Source organism: Pristis pectinata, chromosome 15, assembly GCF_009764475.1.
Source record: "Pristis pectinata isolate sPriPec2 chromosome 15, sPriPec2.1.pri, whole genome shotgun sequence".
Lineage (NCBI taxonomy): Eukaryota > Metazoa > Chordata > Chondrichthyes > Rhinopristiformes > Pristidae > Pristis > Pristis pectinata.
The window spans coordinates 40,739,984-40,765,899 of record NC_067419.1 but is presented as its reverse complement, the minus strand read 5'-3'; the positions used below and the strand labels follow the sequence as shown (position 1 = coordinate 40,765,899).

General features: G+C 39.5%; 1 protein-coding gene across 1 annotated transcript in view; it reads right to left on the bottom strand.

Annotated features, from left to right (window-relative positions):
- Positions 1 to 25,916, bottom strand: part of mon2 (MON2 homolog, regulator of endosome-to-Golgi trafficking) — a 110,491-nt gene that overhangs the window by 20,354 nt on the left and 64,221 nt on the right. Inside the window, 14 exon segments of the mRNA XM_052030315.1 lie at positions 427 to 570; positions 1,658 to 2,280; positions 2,398 to 2,596; positions 4,683 to 4,976; positions 6,641 to 6,803; positions 7,569 to 7,744; positions 8,770 to 8,880; positions 13,108 to 13,209; positions 15,219 to 15,309; positions 15,401 to 15,474; positions 15,817 to 15,897; positions 17,073 to 17,177; positions 17,275 to 17,387; positions 20,204 to 20,379. Of these exon segments, the coding sequence (XP_051886275.1) occupies positions 427 to 570; positions 1,658 to 2,280; positions 2,398 to 2,596; positions 4,683 to 4,976; positions 6,641 to 6,803; positions 7,569 to 7,744; positions 8,770 to 8,880; positions 13,108 to 13,209; positions 15,219 to 15,309; positions 15,401 to 15,474; positions 15,817 to 15,897; positions 17,073 to 17,177; positions 17,275 to 17,387; positions 20,204 to 20,379 (2,452 nt within the window).

The following is a 25,916-nucleotide window of genomic DNA, read 5'->3' as shown; positions in this document are numbered from 1 at the left end:
AATTTAATATTAAAATTAAGGTTAATTTTATTCATTAGCTTCCTCTAAGTTGAAATAAGCCAAAACAGCACAGACTAGCAGTCAACAGTGGGTAATTCCTGCAATGCACAACTTTATATGTGGCTAGACACTGCATATACTTAATTCACCAGAAGTTTAAAATTAAGCTGTTGGGTAAATGAGCTGTCTGAATTTTCTCTTTCCCTCTACCCATGTTATCCTTTAGAATTCCACTGTTCAGCTTCGAGCTAAAACACGTCAGGTTAAAAAAAAACAAACATAAAGAACTCTGTTGAAGTCCAAATGTTGCCAAGATCAATGCTTCACGTGAATAAATAAAACTAAACCTCAGGTTTACTCTGTTATAATTGCAACCGTATACTTGAGTACTGCGTCATTAGATTGTATTATAAAAAACAAGCATACCTGATTAAACTTTGCATTTGCTATATTTTTTGTTTCTAATTTTCCATATGTTGGTGCCTTGCAGGAGAATTCGACAAATGAGAGCAATTGGTCAAAGATTGCTGGGTACATGATCTGCATGTCTTCTGGTCCTATGCAAATAGCCTAAACAGAGGAAGGAACAAGTTGGGAAAATGTTAAAAATAAACCCATTATCTTGTATTTAATTTGTCATCTTCAAATTGTCTTTTCTTTTCATTTAATCCTTGAGCATCACCGTGAAGCTGGAAGTATTGTCCATACCTACTTGTTCCTGAGCAGATGGTGAAACACTTTGAATCAGTACCATTCACCTAGTATTCTCTTGCAGTGTTTTGCTACAACTGCCATGAAACTGTCTACTCCTGAACCAAGACATCAGTTAAGAGTCAACTTCACTTGTGTGTCTTGTGTCAAGCATAGGTCAGAATGGTGTTAGCCAGGGTATTAGGGAACCACATAGAGGGACACAAGAGGCTGCAGATGCTGCAATCTGGTTAAGAAGCCAGCTCCTGCTCCACCCCTTTCCTCCACCTTCTTATACTGGCCATCTCCCCTCTATCTTTCAAACCAAATGAAGGGTCTCAACCCGAAACGACAACTGTCCATTTCCCTCCATAGATGCTGCCTGACCTGCTGAGTTCCTGTAGCGTTTTGGGTGTTATAGTAACCCAGATAGTTATTTTTACAACAATGCAAACATTTCATGGTTATTTAAATAACTGATAATAAATTTTCTTTTAATAACTTATTTAATGTGGGACAGTGGGATTTGAACGCGTCATCGAGGACATCTTCAAGAGGCGGTACCTCAAGAAGGAATCATCCATCAATAAGTACCCTCATCACCCGGGACAGGCCCTCTTCACGTTACTACCATCAGGGAGGAAGTACAGGAGCCTGAAGACCCACACTCAGTGTTTCAGGAACAGTTTCTTCCCCTCCACCATGAGATTTCTGAATGGTTCATGAACACTACCTCGTTGTTCCTCTTCTGCACTATTTTTTTTATTTTTGTAACTTAGTCATTTCTGTCTTGCACTGTACTGCTGCTACAAAACAACAAATTTCATGACCTATGTCAGTAGTAATAAACCTGATTCTGATTGTCTCTGAAAAGTCCAGGCCTCTGTACGTTAGTTTAGTAAGTTAATATTATGCAATCATCCTCCAACAATATGGTGACAATGGATAGTTTATCATGCGTTGTTACCTTTTGAAGGACATCGAGAGCTACCAGTACTGCTTCTTGTAGACTAGTGAGTACCGCTTCAGTGTAGGATGGAAGAATGAAAGGCGAGGCGTCAGAACTGATAGGAACTGATACAGCGCCGTGCAGTATAACACCCAGTTTCTTTAGGTCCTCCATGCTGAAGCCCGACTTGATGTGCTGGTACAGAGCTGGGAAAATCTGCACCAGTGCTGTGAGGAAGGGCTGACTTGGAATGAAGAACAGCTTATCACAGGTGGCTGGAGGCTTGGTGCTCTCTGAACCTATTCTGTACCAGGTGTTCCATGCAGCCCACCAAAGGGCAGAGTCCTCAATCTCATCTCCGGCAGCATTCAGTTCACTTGCATTGTGTCGTCCCAGCCTTTCCCCCACTGAATCGCTTCGGTTCAAGACTCTGGGTGGCCCCGTTGGAATCAGAGGCCCCACAAAAGGCAGCATGTTAACTCCGGCAAGTCCTTCCGGCTTATCGCATTCCTTTACAGGGGTCACAATCTGTAAAATTTCCTGGCAACTCTTTAGTGCAGCCAAAGAAACTTCGCTGTTCTTGCTCAGAGCAGCAGACTGGATGTGATCCAACAATACATCCCACGCTTTGGAAAAGTCTCCTGTAGTAAATTAAAAGAATAAAGATCCATAATAGAGATTCCAAGACCTTCAACAGCCATCAACACTAGAAGCATCATATTTTAATAGCATGACTTTGAAGTGGTGAATGAGATTACCTAAAGACTGTAGTAAGTATCGCCTGGTGTTAAAGATTCTAGCCACCCCTGCCAATGTTAAAACCCAAGTCTCTGCCCACTGCTTCTCAGCGGTGTCTCTTGAGTGATGAATGAGGATATTTCCACCGCCAGATTCGATCTTCTCTTTGTCTGCTGTAGTGGATGATTCTCTTACCCGATCCAGCAGGGGAAATAAAACCTAGTTCAAGCCCAAAGTAAACATGATTTAGTACAAATGTCAATCAAATGTAATTAATGCAAAGACTTCAGTGCAATCCATACCTATAAACCTATGCACATATAAAAGGGTTATATTATTCATTAGAATCATAGAGTTAGCAGCACAGAAACAGGCCCTTCAGCCCAACTCGTTCATACCGACCAAGATGCTCATCGAAGCTAGTCCCATTTGCCTGCATTTGGCCCATATCCCTCTAAACCTTTCCCGTCCAAGTGCCTTTTAAACCTCTGACCATCTAAACTTTCAACCAGATGAGCTCATTTAAATGCACCTGATTTTCCTCGAACTGAAGAAAAATTTTCTTCAAAGCCATTTCCAACCGCACATTAATTGATTTATATTAGGGGCACATCTTACTGCATAGCTTGTAAGCCAAGTGATTTTTTTCAGTTCTTCTTTTTGAACCAACCAACCGTCACAGCGTGCCACGGCGAGGGGTATGGAGAGAGATCGGGCTGAGTTTGAAGAGAAGCAGGCACGTTGCTGCTGTTTGCAGGCGAGACAGAAATTGTGGCTGGATTTTTGGTTCGAAGTAATTTAAAGAATTGAAAAGCTTAGGGAGCAGAGTCATATTGTCGGGGCCATTGGGAAGTCTGACTCCCTAGACAGGCAATGATATCTGGGCAGAAGGAACAATGCCCCAGAGAAATCTAATAAAAAAAAACTTGGAATTTGACAGTCAATGAAATTTGGAAGCAGAATTTTTTAACTTTTGAGCTACACAATGAATATTTTATATTTTGCCTCAGATGACATTACAGTCCAAAATTTAGTATATGAAGATGCCACTGATTTGGAAATCAGTCTAAATTTTCATGTTGAACATTCATAAGAGCTTTTTATGGAATATTCATATAACACCAACTTAAAATCTGAGGGAATGGCATTAGCCTGAAATTCTGGAAACAGTGAGCAGATTGAGCTTGGAGACGGCAGAGACAGTGTGAGAGGCAACAAGAGGGGACTGAGCTGTGAGGTAGCGATGCCTTGCCAGAACTCTCTGCAAGAGCTCCAAGTATGCACCATCATAAGCACAAGAGTGCAGAGCCAGGGAGGGAAGCATTAGATCAGCAAGGAAGGAGGGAATATATGGAGTACTCCAAACTGAAGTAAAGTTGAAAGGGCGAACAGTCAAGTAGAAATCAAATTATGGGCGAGAGCAAAGGGAAAGCAATGATTAGATTAGTTTATTATCATGTACACCAAGGTACAATGAAGTTCCTTGTTCGCATGAAGCTCAGAGTGAACAGTATACATGGTAATAATAAATATGAGTGGTTGGAACATGGAATGTGCTGCCTGGGGTGGTGGTGGAGGCAGGTACATTGGTCAAATTCAAGAGATTGCTAGATAAGCATATGGAGGAATTTAAATTAGAGGGATATGTGGGAGGAAGGGGTTAGATAGTCTTAGGCAAGGTTTAAAGGTCGGCACAACATTGTGGGCCGAAGGGCCTGTATTGTGCTGTACTGTTCTCTGGTTCTATAACAATAAATACAAGGGTCAACGCAAAACAACAGAATGGTGCAATGATTGTAGTGCACTCTGAAGTAGTGCAAAAAGAAATGCTGAAGTGACAATAACAGAATAACAGAGAGGAAGAGTTAAGAGTCTGAGAATGTGGCAGCACCACCGGGAAGGGGGTGTGAAAGAGGTGATTGGTTCAGAAGTCTGGTAGCGGTAGGGAAGAAGCTGTTCTTAAGTCTGGACTTTCAAGTTCCTGTATCTTCTCCCAGAAGGTAGAAGAGATAAAAGGGAATGGCCAGGGTGGCAGGGCATCCTTGACGATATTGTTATCCTTCCTGACACAATGTACCGTGAAGGTGGACTAGATGGAAGGAAGTAACGAGCCTGTGACGGACTGGGTTCTGTTTTCCACCAATGAAACCCACAATGGAGAACTGCAATCTTGGGGCTGAGACCTGCAAAGAGTGAGGTTCAGATCTGAGATTGCTGCTCAGTTGGACACTTGCATAAAGGTGTCAGCTGGTTGTCTTGGATTGTGAAGTTATGCAGTATACGTAATGACTTTATTTTCCAGTACCTTCCACAACACGGTATGCCACGTCGCATGTTGGAGCAACGTTCCATGTGCACCCACTGTGGAAAACAAGGTCTGTCCTCCGCTCTTTCGGACAGCCGGCCGCGGATCCACACACAGCTCTCCCAGCTTGGAGTAAAGGCACAGCCAGAGGCAGTCAAACGGTGGAGCGGGATGGAACGGCCGATGTAAAGGAACCCCCTTTTCCTCAGCCTGTTTCTGCAGCATAGCTTCTTCCTTCTCGAGCTCTTTCTCAATCGTTTCACCTCGTTGGAAAAAGTAGTCTGAAATGTTCCACTGAAAGGAAAACATAAATATTAGAAAAATAAAAGGTCCTGCTTGATGGAGATTTTCCTAACCCTTACTTCCAAAACTTGAAGGAAATACTCCAGGCATGAAGAAGATTAAATAAATTATTAAGTAAGGATCAGTGCTCTTAGTAAATTAGTAATGTTCCCTCTTTAGGATGTTTAAGTATAGATTGCAACATGGAAATAAATAGCTTGAATTGATTGCTTGCTGTTAGTTTTTACAGAAGAACAATGCTGTGATTAAAAGTTAAGCTGAATTAGCAATATCCTTCAACAAAAAATACAGAAGAGAGCAGAATATAGAAAATGACATCAATGGAGCTGGAAGCTATCCAGTGCAGGTCAGTAGCAAGTATGAAATCTGACCAGATTAACAGCTACATGAAGTGAAAATAACTACTAAATTTGAAAACCTCAGCCAGTTTCAACATAAATTACTAAATATTAAACAGTACTCATTAAACTAGACATTTACCAGAGACCTCAATATTCTAAAGTACTTGAAAAGAATGAAAACAGTTCTGCATAAAAAGAAGTGGCAACTCTAAGGCTGTTACGAACCAGCAACAAACGAAACACACCGAGTCATGATTCGGTGTTAAAAACTATTTTATTAATCACTACTTATGATAATACGAAAAATAGAAGTAAAAATGTTAGTATGTTAGAAATTCAAAAATGTTAAACCTTGAACATTAACCCCAAAAACTAAACTCTTCGTGTGTGTGTATGTGGCAAAGTCCCAAACTCCAAGTCCAACGAATGGTTCTTAAAGTTCAGTTCCGCAAGCCATAAGGTGAAACATGAGCAAAGGCTTCTTCAACAATCACCGTTGTCTGAAGATAAGACGTAGATGTAGAGAACATAGAGAGAGTAATTATGAAGTCCAAATGTTCCACGATGGAACCCAAACGACACTTCAGTGTTTACTCGGTAGTGACTTCCTCACCCTGAAAAGTATCCGAATCGTGGTCGTCGACACAAATACCTGTTTCCTTCTACAGGTCAGCAACAAGGTGAACTCCACTGGATTACTTCCAATTTCCATACATGGATTTCAGTGGCAGACACAGTTATTGTTTCTCATCCATCGATAGAGAAAACTAGCAGGCTGGTGTCTCTCTCCCTTCTCTCTTTCTTCTGACCTCTTCAACAAACGTCATTACGTCCTTTATCTTCTGTTGACGTAAGCACGCCACACACACACACAATCTTAAAGGGACTTTCACCGAGTCCGTAACAAGGTTTACTAGCATCAGTAACAAGTTCTCATTTCTATGACTCCTGCTTTAAAGCTTAATTGCTTTAGAATTCATGGATGTGATGAGATTCGCTGCTGGGGATTGGAATAATTTATCACCTTCAGTCAAAATCAGGTAAAATTGATCCCAACCTTCCACCTAACCATAACAGATCCTCTCTCAGCACAAAAATGTTGATCTTTCCACAACACCAACCATTTTAACAAAGCCTGTGTGAACATTCAGCAGTGGTTTTACACTGTGGAAGTGTGCTGTGCATCCATTTAAAGGCGTAGATACCACACCTTGGCTGCAATAAACTATATTCAATACATTCGACCTTCAAAAACAAACATAGCCACAAAAATGTTCAATGATGCCACAAGGAATGAAGTATTAAGGTTCTTACCAACAGACCTATTGACGTCAAACTAATATTCAGCTCTTGATTCTGAAGCCCAAAACTGCCAGCTACATCCACGACAATCTGAAGGCAGGTGCTGGGCATTGTGGGAAGAAAGTCAGTCACCACTAACTGTAAACACTGAAATGCTGTGCGAATTAGAGATTCCCTGCAAAAAGAAAGAAAACTGTTCATTATTAAAAGGGTAATTTTATTCTGTCACTGGCAGGGAGAAAGAATTCTTTAGAAAATATTACATGGCGATAAAAGTAGAGATTACAACCTGCCGTTATTAAATTGGTAGCATAATTATGTCTCTCTAGAGACAGTGCACATGCTGTGGATTATAAAGCAATGCATCAGTCTCACACACTGCTACGGTTAGGCTTCAGAAGTAAAACATAAGTAATTGCAAAATCAACCAGTTTTTCAACAATATGTAGTTACACAGTGCTTTTAACTTAGTAAAACATTCCAAGGTGCTTCACAGAATAATAGGACAGGTGACCAAACTCTGGCTTCCTTTCAAAAATTAAAATTGTGTAACAGGATACCCGAAAAGAATATTAACAATGTGCTAAACTTGCATGGATATTTTTGGGGTTAGAATGGCAATCACATTATTTAGATTAGTAGATCTGCAGATTTTATCTGATGTATTCATAAAATTAAAAATTGCTAACAAGAACAAAAAAATGCGTTAGTTTCTACTGCACATGTAGTTTATAAGATAAGTCGTAAATAATAGCAACAGAAAAGGCCTGTGAACTGCCAGAGATAAAAATTACATTATCCCCGAGTGATGTACATACTTTAGTTGTACAACTTTGCTGAAAAGACAGTGATTCAAATACAGATTTGCAGTCTGGGAATAGCATGCAGGCCTCAGTCATGACATATGGAAGCAAAGTAACAATGGAAAAGGTTTTCTCACCCTTGGTCATTTCGGATTGCTCCTATGACGCCCAGCACCAGAGGCCAGCCAGGTCCCAGGCTGTCACCTTCATTTTGCAGGATTTGGAGTACGCATTCCAATTGCTTCTGTCGGATGTCAGACTGGGCAATATTGGACAACTCCTTCAGTGGATTCAGCAGCAGCAACTGCAGCCTCTGTCCAATTGAGAGGAAACAAAGTCAAATTGCCGTCAACAAATTGGACTTTGTCAAGGAACCCAGTTTCTCAAGCAAACTGGAGACAGAATCTATGGGCGCAGCCATCAAGTAACAAGCAGCCTGCAGTTAAGCTAATCTTCAATCACAAAACAAAGGCCAATTACCTGTGGTCCTCATACCCATCCCTTCTGCCAGTGAGAGTTTGTTCAGAGGGCATAGATGTCGCTGGTGCTGCCTTATACTGTCTGTCCCCGATTGCCCCTGAACTGACTCACTCACTCGGACATTTCAGAAGACAATTAAGAGTTAACCACATCTGTAGATCTGTGGTCATGGAGTCCAGATCAGGTAAAGGCAGTGGATTTACCTTCCTTGAAGGGCACTGGTAAAGCAGATGGATTTTTTTTTACAACAATATGGTCATTTCATAGGGACCATAATTTCTTTCCCCCAGATTTGTTTAAATTTAAATTCCCAACTGCTCTGGTGTGATTGAAACCTATGTCACTTAATTTTTAGTCCAAAATTCTGGTAACTTAATCACCGAGTGTCAAATAAAAGGAGAAAATGCTGGAAACACTCAGGAGGTTAAAGTTCCAATGATAGGTCTTTGACAGGAAACATTAACTGTTTCTCTTCCCATAGATGTTGCCTGACCTGCTGAGGCAATGTAACAAGACCATAAAAGTTGCAGTCTTGTAGCCACTGAGACAATGCAGCTATTAGGGTTGCACACAGCAATGACCCTCTGCAATCTACCCAGGGCATCTTGATCTCTAAGCCAGTAGCATGTTTCCCTAATGCATCCAGCACCAATTCAGTTGGTTGGAATGACACATCGGCGATGGGAATGGATTAGTTTCAAGGTTCATTTAAGGATCTGATTGGTACTCTTCCCTCTAAGAACAGGAACACAGCAAAGGCACCACAAGCATATGCTAGGTCCCCTTAAGGCTTGGGCAAAATGCATGCCTGATTGAATGGGTTGTAATAATCTCTTTTCTTTTGCACACTGAACCAACCTGATTCTCTGATAGTGGTGGATCATGTTTAAAAGACAGTCCAGCTTTAATTAATGCAGTGACGGCTTCCGCTCCCCACTCCCGCATCCTGGCATTTGGGTGCTGGCAGACCTGGGAAATATTAAGTTCAGATAATAAAGCAAAAAAGATTTTAGGAAATTATGTAGAAGCTTAAACACAAACTTATGTTGGTACAAGTTCTTCAGAGGAGCATCTCAATGGATCATCACAATTCGATTTCTTAAGTGCACCATCAGGAGGATTGGGCCATTCAATCCTTTATGCCTAGTATGCCATTCAACACCACTAACTCCGTATCCCTCAATTCCCTCACCACTAAAAATCTATTAATATCTGATTATCAAATTTCTCTTTGCATCACACATTATTCCCAATCCCAGCAGACTACTGCACCACAGACCTCTTCCACCACAGTTTAAAATATTAGTCACTAGCAAACTTCAAAATCCAAAAATCAAGTGGAGAAAGAATTTATTTTGAAATCTCCGTGTACTACAAGGATTCTCTAATACTAATTTAAACAATAACTATTGACAACTTAGCACCCTTATACCTTTGACATTTAAAAGATGATTGCTTTATAGTCACTAGTTCAATATTTCAAGCAAAGGCGCAAACAGAAATAATTTCACTCGTGGAACGATGCAGAATTCATTCGATGCATTCTCATACTAAGCTGTTTGAAGGCATTGTGTTTTAGGAGTACTTATGGAGGACCCTACATGTTCTTTAAAGAAATCATCCATGTGATCTGCTTAAATGACATTCTGACACAAGGCTATGATGTTTACTAATCAAAAGATTATTCAAAAATGTCTCCAATTAGACTGGATTTTAATATCAGCAGTCAGATATATACATTCAGTCTTTCCCTAGTAAGTGTCAAGATGTTTTCTGTGCAAAACAAAAATAAAGCAAAGCAAATAAAAAAAAGATATTTAGTGCATCAAATATTTTGAATCATAAAATTATTCAAATTAAGGAATTCAAATTGATCTTATTACCTGCTGTAGTACTTATTAATTTTGCAGTTTTTCACAACAATAACACACACTTGATGTTTTATTCAAGTTGAGTTAGGCAAGGGGAACATCACTTATGGATTAGTTGGGCCCTCTGGACTATGTTTACCCAGTATGTTCAATGTAATTCTGTACAGCTCAGCCACACAAGGTTCCCAGGTCTGTATACATTTGGTATTGAGTGGTGTGGCAGCAATTACATGAATTCCCAAACGCTGGGTAAAGGTGAAGAAAAATTGCAGCCAATCCCTGTCCCAAAAAACTATCGAGTGAAGCTTCAAAGATGAGCTGATCTGTGGAGATCAGTTCAGGAGAAGAAAGACTGATGATATCTGGCAGAGAACAGGAGAATTATCTTAAAGAGAAAGCCCAGGACCAAATTTTCACACAGCACACTTCTGGTTGCAAAGTGGTTCAAATTTTGCAGCCTCCGTACTCAACCAGAAATTTTCATAAATCAGCAGGATTTTTATTATCTTATTACTCCTCTTTAGGAAAGCAACTTGATGGTAATTTATTTCTATCAGGTTTAGAGCCAAGTTAGCTCATCTGTAGCACTCTCACTCCTGAGATCATAAGACTGTGGGTGTGCACGCCAATCCAGAATATAAGCATATAATCTAGGAAGGCATAATTGAAAGCTGTTTGGCATTGTTAAGGGGGATCATGCTGAAGAGAAGCTAAACACAACTGCTTCTTTCTGGTCGACATGAAAGATTACAAGGCGCTATATCTCTTGGTGTGATGACTAACATTTACTGCTCAACCATTACTACTTAAAGAGATTACCAGACAATGTACATACCTACTATTTATTAAATTTTATATGCATCCACTGGCGGTGGCAATTTCCTTAAGACAATCAAAAACAAATTCACTTCAAAAACAGTGGACCCTCACCATCCGGGACATGCCCTCTTCTCATTACTACTGTCAGGGAGGTGGCACAGGAGCCTGAAGACCCACATTCAACTATTCAGGAACAGCTTCTTCCTCTCCGTCATCAGATTTCTGAACGGTCCATGAACTCATGAACACTACCTCATTTTTTTTTTTACACACTATTTTGTAATTTATAGTAATTTTGCCTTTGCACTGTACTACTGCCGCAAAACAACACATTTCACGTCATATAAGACAGTGATAATAAACCTGATTCTGAAGCTGTGATGGCTTACTGAGGAAAAATGCATTATTTAAATGAAAGGTTCTAAGTTGACAATAACAAAAGTATTAAATCATGGTTCACTGTATATTTTGTTAACCTTGAGACTGGTACAACTTTGAATGCTCACTTTCATTGTAGTTACATTGAAGTATCAGAAAGATTCAGTCTTGAACAAATACAGAATTAAATCTTCCCCACAACAATATCACTGTAGGCTAAAGGGCTCCCTCAATCCTTGGCAAATTCAACAGCAGAACTTAACAGAGTAAATTGTCCAACAGCAGAAATTTGTACCACTTGAATGTAGGTAACATTTAAAAGACTGAATTGGAGACATCTGTTAGTTGACCAAAAAGGAACAAATGTCAGTGACAACAATAAGTGAAGTGTCTGGCATAGGACAAAACTGTCTCAAGGGTATGTAAATAGGGAAGGACTTACCTTCTGTAAAAGACAACAAGACGAAGCAACAGGAAGGAAAACAGAAAGGAAGGTGACGCAGGTTACAAAGAACACAGCAAGATCAACAATTCAGAAGCAACAAATCAGAGTATTTCACCTGGCAACGATGAGAAGGAAACTTACGTGGATCACTTTTTAATGAATGCCCCAATTTATAATTTGTCTGAACCACTTCCTTAACAAATACATTATCATTTTCTTTGAACTTCTGGATAGTAAAATTTCAACTATTTCAGAATAAAAATGAAAAACTAAAGAACTTCTCACATGCCTTTACACATTACATCTATCATCAACATTTGTGACCCAGACTTTTACTGGGTTTGGCTAACAGCTTAAGTAAAGCTGTTGGCATTTACCCACATAGGTGCCAGCAATTGTGTGACTCCTGCACAGATATTTAAGCCCTGGTATAACCGGACAAGCTCCACCAGTGATTTCCCCCCCTCTACTCGGAGTCCAAAGGTGGAACAGGAGTTTTCTGGGGGAAACGGACTCGGGTTTTGTGTCACGTTAGATCCAACACAGGATGCACAAACTTATTTATCTGAACAGAATTTGAACGGTTGTGAGGAGGTAAAAATATAGTTAGTCACTTCCTTTAAAACTGTGTTTGCTTTAATGCTTTTAATTATTGTGTGTGTTTTGGATGATTATGGATTCTCATTAACAAATTTTAAAAATGATGAAAAAAACTTTGATTGTTCTTCAATATTTCTGAATATCAGGGGCATTCAGAATCGTCAAGGTAGATAGCTGGGAGCCAGGGCTCTGCTATCTGTCCCTGTGACCAGTTCTGGCCAATGAGACCCATGTACACACAGGGCCTCACTGCTCACCTTTAGGACTCTCAGGTAGCAGGATTAGCTAGAGAGATCTAGAGCAAGTTCAGAATACTGGGGAATGGACCCATTCAATAAAGACTTTGCTCCTTAATAGAAACTAGTGTCACATTCATCTTTATCAAATTAAATTTTATGCTCACAATGATAATGTATCCAATAAAGAATATTTTCATTTTCCAATGATAACAACAGGAATTCCCATCTCAGATACACAGAAGCTGTTTGCAACACAATGCTCCCTCTCAATAATTCAAAAGGTAAATCTCAACTGGTGCCTCAGAAGGTCAAATCAAAGTATTGGATGGGACGGAATTTGCTTCCGCATCTCCCTTGCTGCCTTCCTGACAAGTTAGAGCTGAGTTGCAGGATAATCAGCCAAAGAACCACGTCTATTAGATTAGAAATACAAGATTTCAAATTCTCTTTAGTTGGTAGCCTTCATTTTATTACTCCGTTAAAAAATAATGCTGCTCAAATTCATTCCACCATATAATCCATATAGGTAAAGATTTGAAAATGGGTTAATTATTACATTGTAAATGAAGTGAATTACTTTTGATAAGTTTTCAGTAGGTTACAAGAAATATAGCTCACTTGACATGTGTTCCTCCCCACCTCCTGAAATAAGCTGGACCGGATACTCAAGAAACATGCTGCCATGCATCGTTAATATTAAAAAGTAAATATGTACAAAAGCAGAAGAAATCGTTGGTCAGAAAACAATTATTCACACACACAGCAACAACAGGGTCAGGAATAAATTCATACACACAGCAACAACTGAGTCAGGAATAAATACGCAAAGAAATGGAAGATTTACCTCCAGAAGATGCCCTGTTAGTGGTCTCCAGAGAATCTCAATTCGATGCATGTTCACCAGTCCTGTTTCTAACAACTTCGCCACCGCAAATAAGGAAGGCTCCTAATTCAAGAATAGAACAGTTATTAGCTCCATCAATAAAGCAACTCACCAGAATGATACAAGAGCTAAAACTGTGAATTACAAGGACAAGTTGCATCGACCTGACTCGTATCACCTGAATTTGGAAGATTATGAGGTAGATTAATGAAGCAGTTGAAAACTATCTAATGAGCTAATGGAGAGAAGTTGCTGGGCTGGATTGCTCATTGTTGTTTCATAAGGAATCGCTGGCTTCTGATGACTTCAACTTCTGCTTCTACACACTCCAACTCGGAAGCTGGAGATGCCTGCACATCTGACCTCCTGCTCCACTTGTGGGTTCGTCACCAAGGCAACTCTGAAACATCGTGAACTGAGGGGCAGGATGTGTCCTTCACATCTGTCCGATCACTTTTATGCCGGCAATCCCATGCACTTGTATGGGGCCACTTGACCTTTAAGATATATTTAGCTGCCTTTTGTCTGTCTTTATTTCACTAAATATATTTCACTAAATATTAAATGTGTTTTAAGTAAATTTGTTTTTATTTTTAATCATTTCAGTCCTTTTCAATCATCTTAAAAAGTCTCTCAAATTGAGACATTTACACCAATGAAAGATGGTTCTATTAAGAGAACTGTTTCTATTAAGAGACTTTTGGATAGGTACATGGAGCTTAGAAAAATAGAGGGCTATGGGTAAGCCTAGTAATTTCTAAGGTAGGGACATGTTCGGCACAACTGTGTGGGCCGAAGGGCCTGTATATGCTGTAGGTTTTCCGTGTTTCTAAGTGTCTGGCAGCAGCAAGCTGACTGCACGAGGGTCTCAGGTTCTATCACTGGAGGCCCGTAGTCACTTGAGGCTGCCATAGAATGAAAGCCTTCAGCGCAACCCATCTCTCTGCAAGACCTGTGTGGGAGGTGGTACAATCAGCGGGTGAGCGTGCACAATCTGGCCCATCTTTTCCTCTGAGGTCATTCAGTGCTGATGGCAGGAAGGACTTTTTCCACACAAAAAGAGAAATTTAGAATCCTGTCCCATGGGAAAGCAGTCAAGTCTGAACGGGGAGAGTAATTTAAAATTGCTATGCCTGTTGTCAAATAAAGCTTCAGAATCCAAATCAGATTTAGAATTCAGAATCAGATTTATTATCACTGACATATGTCGTGAAATTTGTTGTTTTGCAGCAGCAGTACAGTACAAAGACAAAATTACTGTAAGTTACAAAAATAAATAGTGCAAAAAAAGGAATAATGAGGTAGTGTTTATGGATTAACGGACCGTTCAGAAATCTGATGGCAGAGGAGAAGAAGCTGTTGCTTATAATTCAAGAATTTAAAAAAAAAATACCGAAGAAAATTTGATCACTATATTTGCATGAAGAATACAGACCAAATATGGGCACATATGGGATTGCTGTAGATGGGCGTAAAGGTCAGTATGGACATGGTAGGCCGAAGGGCCTGTTCCAACTCTGACTTTATGATTTTAATTTGATTGAAACAAATAACACATTAAAGTGGAATTTTTTTGATGGTTAAAAGAAAATTCTAAGTCGTTAAATCTAAAACTGCATTCTTTTGAAGTATAATTTTTCAGTCTCTAAAATTTTCTAGCATCACTTTCTGCCAGATAACAAAGCTATTACACTACTGAAAGTGATGCAATTCTCCTTCAGATTCACGTAACTACCTGGTAATGGAGGCAGGGAAGGAGAGACAAGTCGAAGTGTAAATACAATCAGTGAAACTTAGCAAAGTATAAAAATAATTTACATCAGTGTTTCAGAGCAAATTGAAAATAGATTCATGAGTCCAGAAAAAAAGTTCAATGTCTAGAAGTACAATTGTTCTTGTGTACGATTCCTTTTTGTGTTCACCATTCCTAATTTTTTGTAAACATAAACACTCCTTGCAAAAGATGTCTGAACGTGTTATGAAAACTCAACAATGGACTCATTTGATTGTTTTTACAGCAGCTGTCATGGTGTCTATATACCACAACGCCAAGTAATTTTTTTCATTTCTACCTTGTTGTTCCAAAATGCCATATCCATAGCTTCGGCTGATAAGGAGCACAAAGCATTTATCAAGTGATGAAGTGATACATCATCAAGGTACCTACAAAACAAGAATTAAAACATGTTATTAAACTGTCTTGAATGCTCTGTAAGAAAATAACTGGTTTTGATTATTAAAAGAAAATTCTCACTGAGAGCTCTCGAAAAGCCTTGAAAGTACGTTTGAAATCACAGGCAAATCAGTCATGACAGCGGTGGTCAAAACCTAAAGAATGTTACAACCATAAATTAGTTAGCTGGACAACAATACAATGTACGGGCATATGACAGGTCAACAGTTTTATAAAATGGTATGAAAGCCCAGCAGCAGAGTGCGACTCTGAAGATAGATATTTTCAAAATATCCTTTGAGAACATTAAATTCCAAATGGTACACAAGATTTCATTTGAAAATTAACAATTTCCTAAATTTATATATTTTACAAAATAGTTGAAAAATAGCTTTTGTTTACATCTGAAACCCACACAAGAGTTCTACTGCTACAGTGGGTTCTGAGAGAGATGAGGTGACCATGAATTTTAAAGCAAGTGGAACATGGTTACTTACAGTGCTGGGTCCTTCAACTGCTCTACCTGGTTTCAGAGCACCCCCACTTGCAGGTTTCAAGCCTAGAATCCATACAAGATGCTGGGAAAAAAAAACTTAATTTAGTTTGGCATTAGTTAAAATGTAAATCATTTAATACTAAATGCAAAGACAAAAGTGCATTCAAAAACTATAGACTCACACCAATGTTGATGGATATTTTGTGTTGTAGATCAGAACATTTTGACCAAAGCAATACTTCATATATTCCACAAATTTTACAGAAATATTTGGAAAAAAAATGTTAAGTTGAAATTCAAATTAATCATCAGCAGTTTGAAATGTAGGTAATATACCTGAAAGTGCTCAGTTCATTCTTTCCCATAATATGCACTAGATGCAACTGCACTTTTTAAACTGGGGAAGTGATAGTAGGGGAAGTGATGGACCTTAGTTCTCCACTTCCTCCTAAACTAACAACGCTTTGTTGAGCTGCATCTCTATTTCACTTTACCTTTCTTATCCTTCAATCTTCCCTTTTTAGCTTCTTTGCAATTGACACCTCTGGAATGAAGCCTCTATATCAGTCACCTCAAGCCTATTCTACCACATCAGTGAGGAAGATCACTGCCCCCATCTTCCAAGTCCTTCTAAATCACATCCATCACATGTATGGAACTGCTGAACTGTATATAAAAAAATCAACCTTAAGTTGCACATTTCCTTTCCCCTGTGAACAATGAATCTCAACATGTGGAACATTGGATACTTATTGATTATGAACTGCAATTCTAAGACCTAACAAAGTCTTACAGATAAATTAATGAATGTATATTTAATGACAGCAGACTAGTTTGTCCAAATCCAGTTTCCTGCTCTTGGACAGAACAGAGAGAAGATATCCATTTATTTACTGAATTTACTCTATGAATAGTCACTTTGAAGCACAGTGATTATGTTTATGTAGGCAAACATAGCAGCCAAATTTAGCTGTAGCACAATTCAACAAACAATGACCAGTTCATGCAACTGGTGTTAGTGGGGCGGAGCAAGGGAAGTCAATACTTAATCTTACCTAAAAGCACCAGTTTTTCCACTGGGAGGTGTGCCTCACACCCAGATCCATTTAACAAGCTTCCCGGCCACATTTAGTCTTGTGAACTTTATGCAAAATATTACAATATTATGGAAGCAAAGGTGGAATAATTCCTATGCATACTGGAATACCACCCCATTTATTATGGAACAAAAAAAAGTGCAGAGGATGTTTACTACACCTGTAGAGTAGCCAGAACGAGCTGCCATGAAGTTCCAAGTACTGATCCATGACAATGAGCTAAATTTAACAAAGTTCGCATGCACTGAATATTCTTCGCGGTCAACTTGGGAAGAAAAAGAAAAAAAGGTTTAACTTATGAATGACTAAAATACACCAAGTCAACGTAACTATATCTTCCAGTGGAGAAAAAGGAACCTCACCATAACTGTTCCTTGGGGTTGAGAAGTGAGTGGCTGACCAACAGCAACCACTTGCTGGTGTGATTCACTAGATGGGCTGATCATCTGCACACTTTGACCTTGAATGGAGTACGCTGGAAAGGCAAATACATAAAGAAAATGAGGCCCTGATGCATCTTCAAATGTCAAAGAATATTGCCGATCTAAAATTAGCCTAAATCGAAACTGGTCAAATAATCTGAGACACAAGCGACTGCAGATACTGGAATCTGGAAGAAAAATTAAACCGGTTAGCTATTTCAGGTAACCCGCTCTGTGTTCCCTTCCCAATCCCGCCACTCCACCCTGGGTCTCCCTCCTGTTGTTCACCTTTTCCATCCTCACCCTCCTGCATCTGGTTCCATCTGCCTATTACCCTTCCTTTATCTGGTTCCACTATCACCAACCAGCCTCTCTCACCCCTCCCACTCACTTCCATATATGGGCCATCTTCCCTTTACACACACAGTCCTGATGGAGGACCTCAACCCAAAACACTGACCATTCCTTTGCCTTCACAGATGCTGCTTGACTTGAGTTCTTTCAGCAGTTTATTTTTTTGCTTTAGTCAAATAATCTGACTTGTTGAGTATTTCAAATTACTGTTAACTTGGGACTTCTCTTAAAAAAAAACTTGGATTCTTAAAATTTTGACAATTGTCTCTTAACTTCTCCTAAGGATACAACTTCACACACAGGGATTGTTGTCTGCAATTGCACTGATGTGATCTGAACCTCAAGTTTGTGTCAGTTATTTAACAGCAAGAAACTAATTCAGTTCAGTCCCTGTTTGGCATTCCTCAAATGCACAGCTTCAACAAAGGTCCCTGGTAGAACACCAGATAATTTTTCTCATCCTAGCCCAGGTACAATGAGGTTACTGTGGCTTCTGTAATTCTTTCCCAATTAAAATGGTCACTTTGATATTCAGAAGACAAGCATAGGAGCCTCCCAGTTTGTAAGATATTGTGGTTCACAACCTAAACCAACTGACCCATCAGTGGAATCATTCCCAGCTATCTGAAGGAAGCTTATATTGTCTGGAACAGCAATTGATTTTTGTTTAAACAAGAGCAATATGCCAGTTTGATTTGACTTTTTGTTATAGCATTGCAGTTTTAATACCACTGAATCTAAAGTTCAGGCAAAGCCTTCTTTGATGCCATCACCCAATGTCACACACTGAAAAGCTTATGGAACTGGGAATATTGATAAAAAGTACATGAAAGTGCAACAAATTCCAGAGGAAAGTAGACCCCTACCTTTATTAAATATGCCACAAAACTCCTGAAAAGTTATTTTGCAATATTAATTGTGACCTTTAATTGGGTTTCCATCAAATGCTGATACAAGTTATTTGGTGTGGGTGTTGAGTCATGCTGTGTTCTAGTTCATTAAATCCTGCTGGTGGTCCATTACATTATCCATGAGGTCATTATCTATGTGTGAGAAGCAGCACTGTTCACCCACACGAGGCAACATAATGCAGTTTAAAATCAGTCCCAAGTATCACATTCAGCCTAAACATGGAAATTCAAGAGTGATTCATTGCTTGTGAAAGGAATACTGCACAGACTCAATCCAGTGATAATAGGATTTTAAATGGCTGAAAAAAGGCATAAACTTGCTGAGTGATAATTTTATGGGAATTTTATGGGAGGTATTGAAGCAGATTAAATAGGGTAGATATGGAGATACTGTTTTCCCTTGGTGAGGAAAGCCACATTAAAATGACATAATATTAAAATTTGACATCAGTCATCAAGGGACGATATTAGGAAGAACTTTTTCCACAAAAGGAATGCAGTAATTTCTTGATTTATAAACATCTGATTTACACATCTTTGCTATTATTGCCTGACTTGTGGGGCTGTGTGCCTTTGATTTACAAAGCAATTATTTTGCCACAATATTCAAAATGTATTAATATCTTTATTAGTCACATGTACATCAAAACACACAGTGAAATGCATTTTTGTGTCGAGTGTTCTGGGGTCAGCCCGCAAGTGTCGCCACACTTCTGGCGCCAACATAGCATGCCCACAACTTCCTAACCCATACATCTTTGGAACATGGGAGGAAACCAGAGCACCTGGAGGAAACCCATGCAGATACAGGGAGAACGTACAAACTCCTCACAGACAGTGGCCAGAATTTAACCCAGGTCGCTGGCACTGTAATAGCGTTACGCTAACTGCTACACGACCATGCCTGCCATGATTTTAAAAAAATATCATTTAATGAGAAGTTTTCCAAGAATGCATCCCTTTCATATATGGAAGATTGGGTGTAGTGGAAGTCTTTTCCCTGAAGAACTTATCCCAACTTACAAAAGGTGAAGGAGGCAAGGTCAACTGAAATTTCCCAGTTTAGGATAACAGATCTTTGATGGGTAAGGGCATTAGGATGTGAAATAGGTAAATGGATGCACATATTTGCAATGGCAAATGGAACAAACTCAAAGGCTGAGAAACCTACTCTTGCTCTCAAAATACAGTATTCTTACACATACTGTTTTCCTCACTGCTCAAGCAAATAAAAATCTGTACTGCCTTTACCACCAGTCCAGCAGGTATCAATCAACTACTTCCGCATAAACTAACAAGTTAATCAATACCTTCCGAGCTACAGTAACAATCAAAACAATAAGGGTGACTTAATTTATTGAAAATAAAAATGATCAGCGATCTTTCTCAGAGAAAACTATATCTTGATATTAACTAAAATACAAGTTCATTCCGTATAAAGTTGCCTGAAACAGGGTTTTTAATAAAATTACAGTAAAAATATGACCTCAGGCTTTAGTAACATGGTTAACCGTATAATTATAAACTAAAAGCACAAAATCCGGTTGATCGGAATGATATCTATTTCTTGAACATCTGAAATTTGCAATGTCAAAGCTACTCACTTTTATGAAAGCCACCAGAACTGTTCAGCACTGTCAGTGCATAATGTGGGGGCAGTGAGGCTTTGCAAATGGCTGTGATGAAAGCATCTCTTGGTGTAACGAGACTCAGTTTGCCACAGAGGGATGCCATAGTCATTTCTGCTTTCAAGATGTTTTCCGAGGCAGTTTCATCAGTACTGTAAAAACAGATAAGCCTTTATGAAGTAACTGTATCACTATACTTTATATTGTAGTGAACAATACCACATCGTTACAATGTACAAAGCACCATATAAAACTCAATTTTGCAAACACAGCATTCTGAATGCAGGAATCACTAAGATTCAACACAGTTAATATGTTACCCAGCAGTTCTTAATATTCTCTTTATTTGGTAGAGAGCAAAGTTTCAAGATGTCTGCTGACATACATCAATGAAGCCACTTGTTTTGAAACAGGCACTTAGTGGATGACTCAGTGTTGAAGACGTGCAATACAACAGCCTAACACCCTCACTTCAGCAGGTATAATATTTCAACTTATGTCACAACCCTTGTATGCTCAATCTTCCTTGCTTATATTTGGGTTATTTGCTTTCCATGTGAGTGTCTAGGGAATACTGGATTTTTGTTGCTTTTATCCTTTGGCATGTTTATCCCAAGGATGACGGTTACTAAGATAATTTCTGGAGGTTTGATACATATTGCCAATTAAATCCAGCCTGAGAGCATAACGTTGAATATTTTAATGAATTAATAATTTATTTACTCCTCAGAGGCTGAACACATTGTTCCAAATACTTAAGAATAAGGTTAGATATTACCTGAGACTTGGTATTTTGCCAACCTTCTTTCTGCTGAAAAGGCAGACTCTGTGTAGATCAATTTCTACCTTCAGAATTTACCTTGTGAATGAATGTGTCTCCTGGAATTTCAGATTCTGATGTTCTGGCTATCAACAAAAATCACAACATTTTTTGCAGTGCTTAAAATGTCAGAATCTATGAAATTCCAGGAGTCACTTTCACAAGATAAATTCCGAAGATAGAAACTCAATTGCTTAAAAATGTGATCTCTGATAGTGTATGGACAGTCTGGTCAGAAGGGAAACAGAGTGAGTGGAGATGAGTTTCTATTTTCTTACCGAGTTATTCGGCACTCAGTTCTCCAATCAGTGTGGTTAAAAAGTCCTGTACTTCTTGAATGGTGTGAGTTTACCCCCAATGTATTAAATGCTCAGATTCAGAAAATGTACGTGCTACTTCATGATGTGGTAGAGAATCACATAGTTCAAGAAGGTGTTTCGCGAGTTAACGTCAGGCAAGTAGGAACCGGAGACTTTAAATTGGCCTCAGTACCTTTCTTTGTTTATTTTGGCCAGTCCAGGACACAGTGCCTGTCCCTAAACTGAGCAGCTTGCTGGACCATTTCAGAGGTTAGTTAAAAAGTGAACCATATCACTATGGGTCTGGAATCAATTGGCTAGATGGGCAAGAATGACCTGGGAAAGGATGAAGTGATGAACCAGATGATTTTCATGAAAATCCAGCAGATTCATGGCCACCAAATACGGCACTGGCTTTTTGTTCCAGATTTAATTATTGAATTTTGATATCACCTAGTTTCCATAGTGGGATTCAAGCTCATATCTACTGTAGCATCACCTTGGGGGTGAGAAACAACAGCTATTAACTTTCAATGGAAGAGTACTAAGCTTGAGTTTGAGCCTTCTACTATATTACCAATACATCTAAACTCCTATGTGAAGAATAGCCACAGGCAAAGATTTTGCAATGCCCTGGAGCCATACTCAAGGATGAATTGCTTTCTTTAGATGACAGACAGAAAAAGCCTGAACTGTCTGGGTTCTAATTATTTGACGGTAGGGTCTATTGAGAAATGGTTCGTAAAGATGAAGCAAATTAAAGTGTGCTGAACTCAAGGAAAACACTGGGTGGTTCAAAGCTATCTCATATACTACCAGAACTGGAAATATCACTAACCATGGCCAGAGAAAAGGGAAAGTTGATCTACATCCAATACCCTAATCTAGCAGTAGTTTTTTAAAAAAATGTTAAAAGTGAACCAAACAAACAGCAAATTCACACTAATAGTGTAATGTTCACATTCTATTACCAATGCCAATTTTGGTCTTTCCTCCTCCCCCTCCCAAAGGTTACATAAGATCCAGAAACCCATCAAACGTTTTGCACAAATGGCCAATCTTCATGCATGGAACAGAAACAGATCACTTATTCTTGTTGGTATCAGACATGCAACTGCTCCAGCTCTTAGCCATTGCCTACGTGTACATGCACTCTAAGGTATTTATTTATTAGATATCTTTATTCGTCACATATACATCGAAACACACAGTGAAATATTTCTTCTGCGTAGTGTTCTGGGGGCAGCCTGCAAGTGTCGCCACACTTCCGGCGCATGTACATTGAAACACACAGTGAAATGCATCTTTTCACGTTACTGAGAATGTGCTGGGGGCAGCCCGCAAGTGTGGCCACTCTTCCAGCGCCAACATAGCATGCCCACAGCTCCTAACCTGTACATCTTTGGAATGTGGAAGGAAACCAGAGCACCCGGAGGTAAATGACACAGACACGGGGAGAATGTACAAACTCCTTACAATCAGCAGCGGAAATGAACCTGGGTCGCTGGCACTGTAATAGTGTTACGCTGATCGCTAGGTCACTGCATTAGAATATTTCAATGAATAGAATATTCTATTGAGAATGATTATAATCTGTCTGCTACAAACCCTAGAGAGCTCAGCAATCTGTTGGATTTAGGCATTGAGAGAACAGGCAAAGCTGATCTTTCAAAAATCTGATTCTGTTTCTAAATAATGCCTTGAACATTTTGAAGAGTTATAGGCAATTAAAACAAGAACTCGCTGTATATTGAGACAGCAAACGGCTATAAAATTCACTTCAGTTGAAGCAAATGCTAAGAGGGACCCATGCCATGATGACGCAATGCCTTAACTACCACCTCCAGAGGGTGTCATTGAGCCAAGGAACACTGCAGTACCAACAGACTTGCACTCAGTTGAAGGTAACACCAGCTGGAACTGAGCAGAACGTCTGTCCACAGCCTATTTACAGCCAAAATCACTTTTGTGACATTGCATTGTACCAACACAGCTATATTTTCCATATTTTTAAAAATTTAAAACCAGTACAAGCTGTCTCCAGTTACGCAAGGGATCTGTTCCTGAGAACTGACCATAAGCCAATTTCTCCGTAAGTCAATTTCTCCATAAGTCAAAAATGTCCATTTTCTAAAGCTACCCATATCATTTCACTTTACATAAACTTGCTATAATTCTCTCATTTCATCACCCTTACACTACTCATAATTAACCTAATGGGATGTATACAGCATCTTGTCATGAATGAATGAATGAAACATTATTACTATCATCTTGAAAAATGCTTTAAAAATGTATAGGAGAAATTGCATAAAGTCAGATTTCCATAAATAACCCAAGGAGCCCCTGTAATGGAGACCTTCTGAGCTTCTAATTTACCAAAATCTCTGGACTCTGGGCAGGTCCTGGCAGACCGGAAGACAATGAATGTCATGCCACTGTTTAAAAAAGGATGTAGGCAAAAGGCAGGTAACTATATAATGTCTATAGTGGGGAAAATGCTTGAAGCATAATTAAGGAAGAAACAGTGAGACAGCTGGATAGAGATGGTTCCATCAGACAGATGCAGCATGAATTCAGGAAGGGCAGGTCCTGTTTGGCAAACTTATTGGAGTTCTTTGAGGATATAATGAGTGCAGTGGATAGAGGGGAACAGGTGGATGCCGTATACTTGAATTTCCAGAAGGTGTTCGATAAGGTGCCGCATAAAAGACTTATCCATAAGATAAGAATGCATGAAGTTGGGAGTATTAGCATGGATAGAGGATTGGTTAAACATAGAAGGCAGAGAGTTGGGATAAATGGGCGTTTCTCTGGTTGGCAATCAGTGGTGAGCGGGGTGCCACAGGGGTCGGTGCTGGGCCCGCCACTTCACAATATACATTAATAATTTGGGAGAGCAGACCGAGTATAACATATCCAAGTTTGCTGATGACACTAAATTGAGTGGAAAAGCAAATTGTGCAGAGGATGCGGAGCGTCTGCAGAGAGATATGGATAGGTTAAGTGAATGGGCAAGGGTCTGGCAGATGGAGTACGATGTTGGTAAATGTGAGGTCATCCACTTTGGAAGGAAAAATAGATCAGATTATTATTTAAATGGTGATAGATTGCAGCATGCTGTTGTGCAGAGGAAATTGGGAGTGCTTGTGCATGAATTGCAAAAGGGTTGGTTTGCAGGTGCAACAGATTATCAAGAAGGCAATGGAATGTTGGCCTTCATTGCTAGAGGGATTGAATTTAAGAGCAGGGAGGTTATACTGCAACTGTACAGGGTACTGGTGAGGCCACAACTGGAGTAATGCCACGCAGTTCTGGTCTCCTTACTTGAGGAGATGTACTGGCTTTGGAGGCGGTGCAGAGGAGGTTCACCAGGTTGATTCCGGAGATGAGGGGTTTAGCCTATGAGGAGAGATTGAGTTGCCTGGGAATGTACTCACCGGAATTCAGAAGAATGAGAGGAGATCTTATAGAAACATGAAATTATGCAAGGGACAGATAAGACAGAGGCAGGAAGGTTGTTTCCACTGGTAGGTGACACTAGAACTAGGGGACATGGCCTCAAGATTTGGGGGAATAGATTTAGGATGGAGATGAGGATAAACTGCTTTTCCCCAGAGAGTAGTGAATCTGTGGAATTCTCTGCCCAGGCAAGCAGTGGAGGCTACCTCATTAAATACATTTAAGACACAGGTAGATTTTTTGCATTGCAGGGGAATTAAGGGTTATGGGCAAAAGGCAGGATGAGTCCACGGCCAGATCAGCCATGATCTTATTGAATTGGCGGAGCAGGCTCGACGGGCCAGATGGCCTACTCCTGCTCCCATTTCTTATGTTATGTCTAATTGGCATTGTTGGACTGTGGGTGGGGAGAACGAAAAAGGGATAAGTAAAAGCAAATAAAGTGTACAAATAGTATACGCACACATTCGTTCCTACTGAAAGCCATAAAAGAACTTGTATTTATATAAAACTTCTCAATTTTTGAACTTGTGCTTTTATGATGTCCATTTACAGTTTAATGCATGATACAGCAGCCAATTTAGCAATGTGATAATGATCACATAACCTGTAATTGATAAGAAATGTTGGAAGATCAGGATTGGCCAGGACACCAGGGGTGAACGTTCCAGCTTTTCTTCAATATTAATACCATCGGATCTTCTAAATCCATCTGATAGGGCCTTTTTAATAACTCTTTCAAGAGCCTACACTTGCGGTAGCACAGCCCTACCTGGTACTGTACCGTGTTCACGCCATCTGGAAAGACTTATTCAAACTAACTAACCATACTTCAATAGCTTTCAGCCTGTAGCACCCAGGTACCTTTGATACACACGATGAGCGTTCTGCCTCCACTACCCTTTCAGGCAGCAAGTCCCAAACATCCATAACCTGTGGAGTGAATTTTTTTTTTTCCCCTGTTGTCTTAAATCTATGTTGTATAGTCAGTAATATTTTCTACTCAGGCATACATACTTTGGACTAAAGAAGTGACTGCCATCAACTTTTAGAATTTCAAACTGAATGTGGGTAAACACCTGTCCAAACCCAACTCTGACTCAAGATC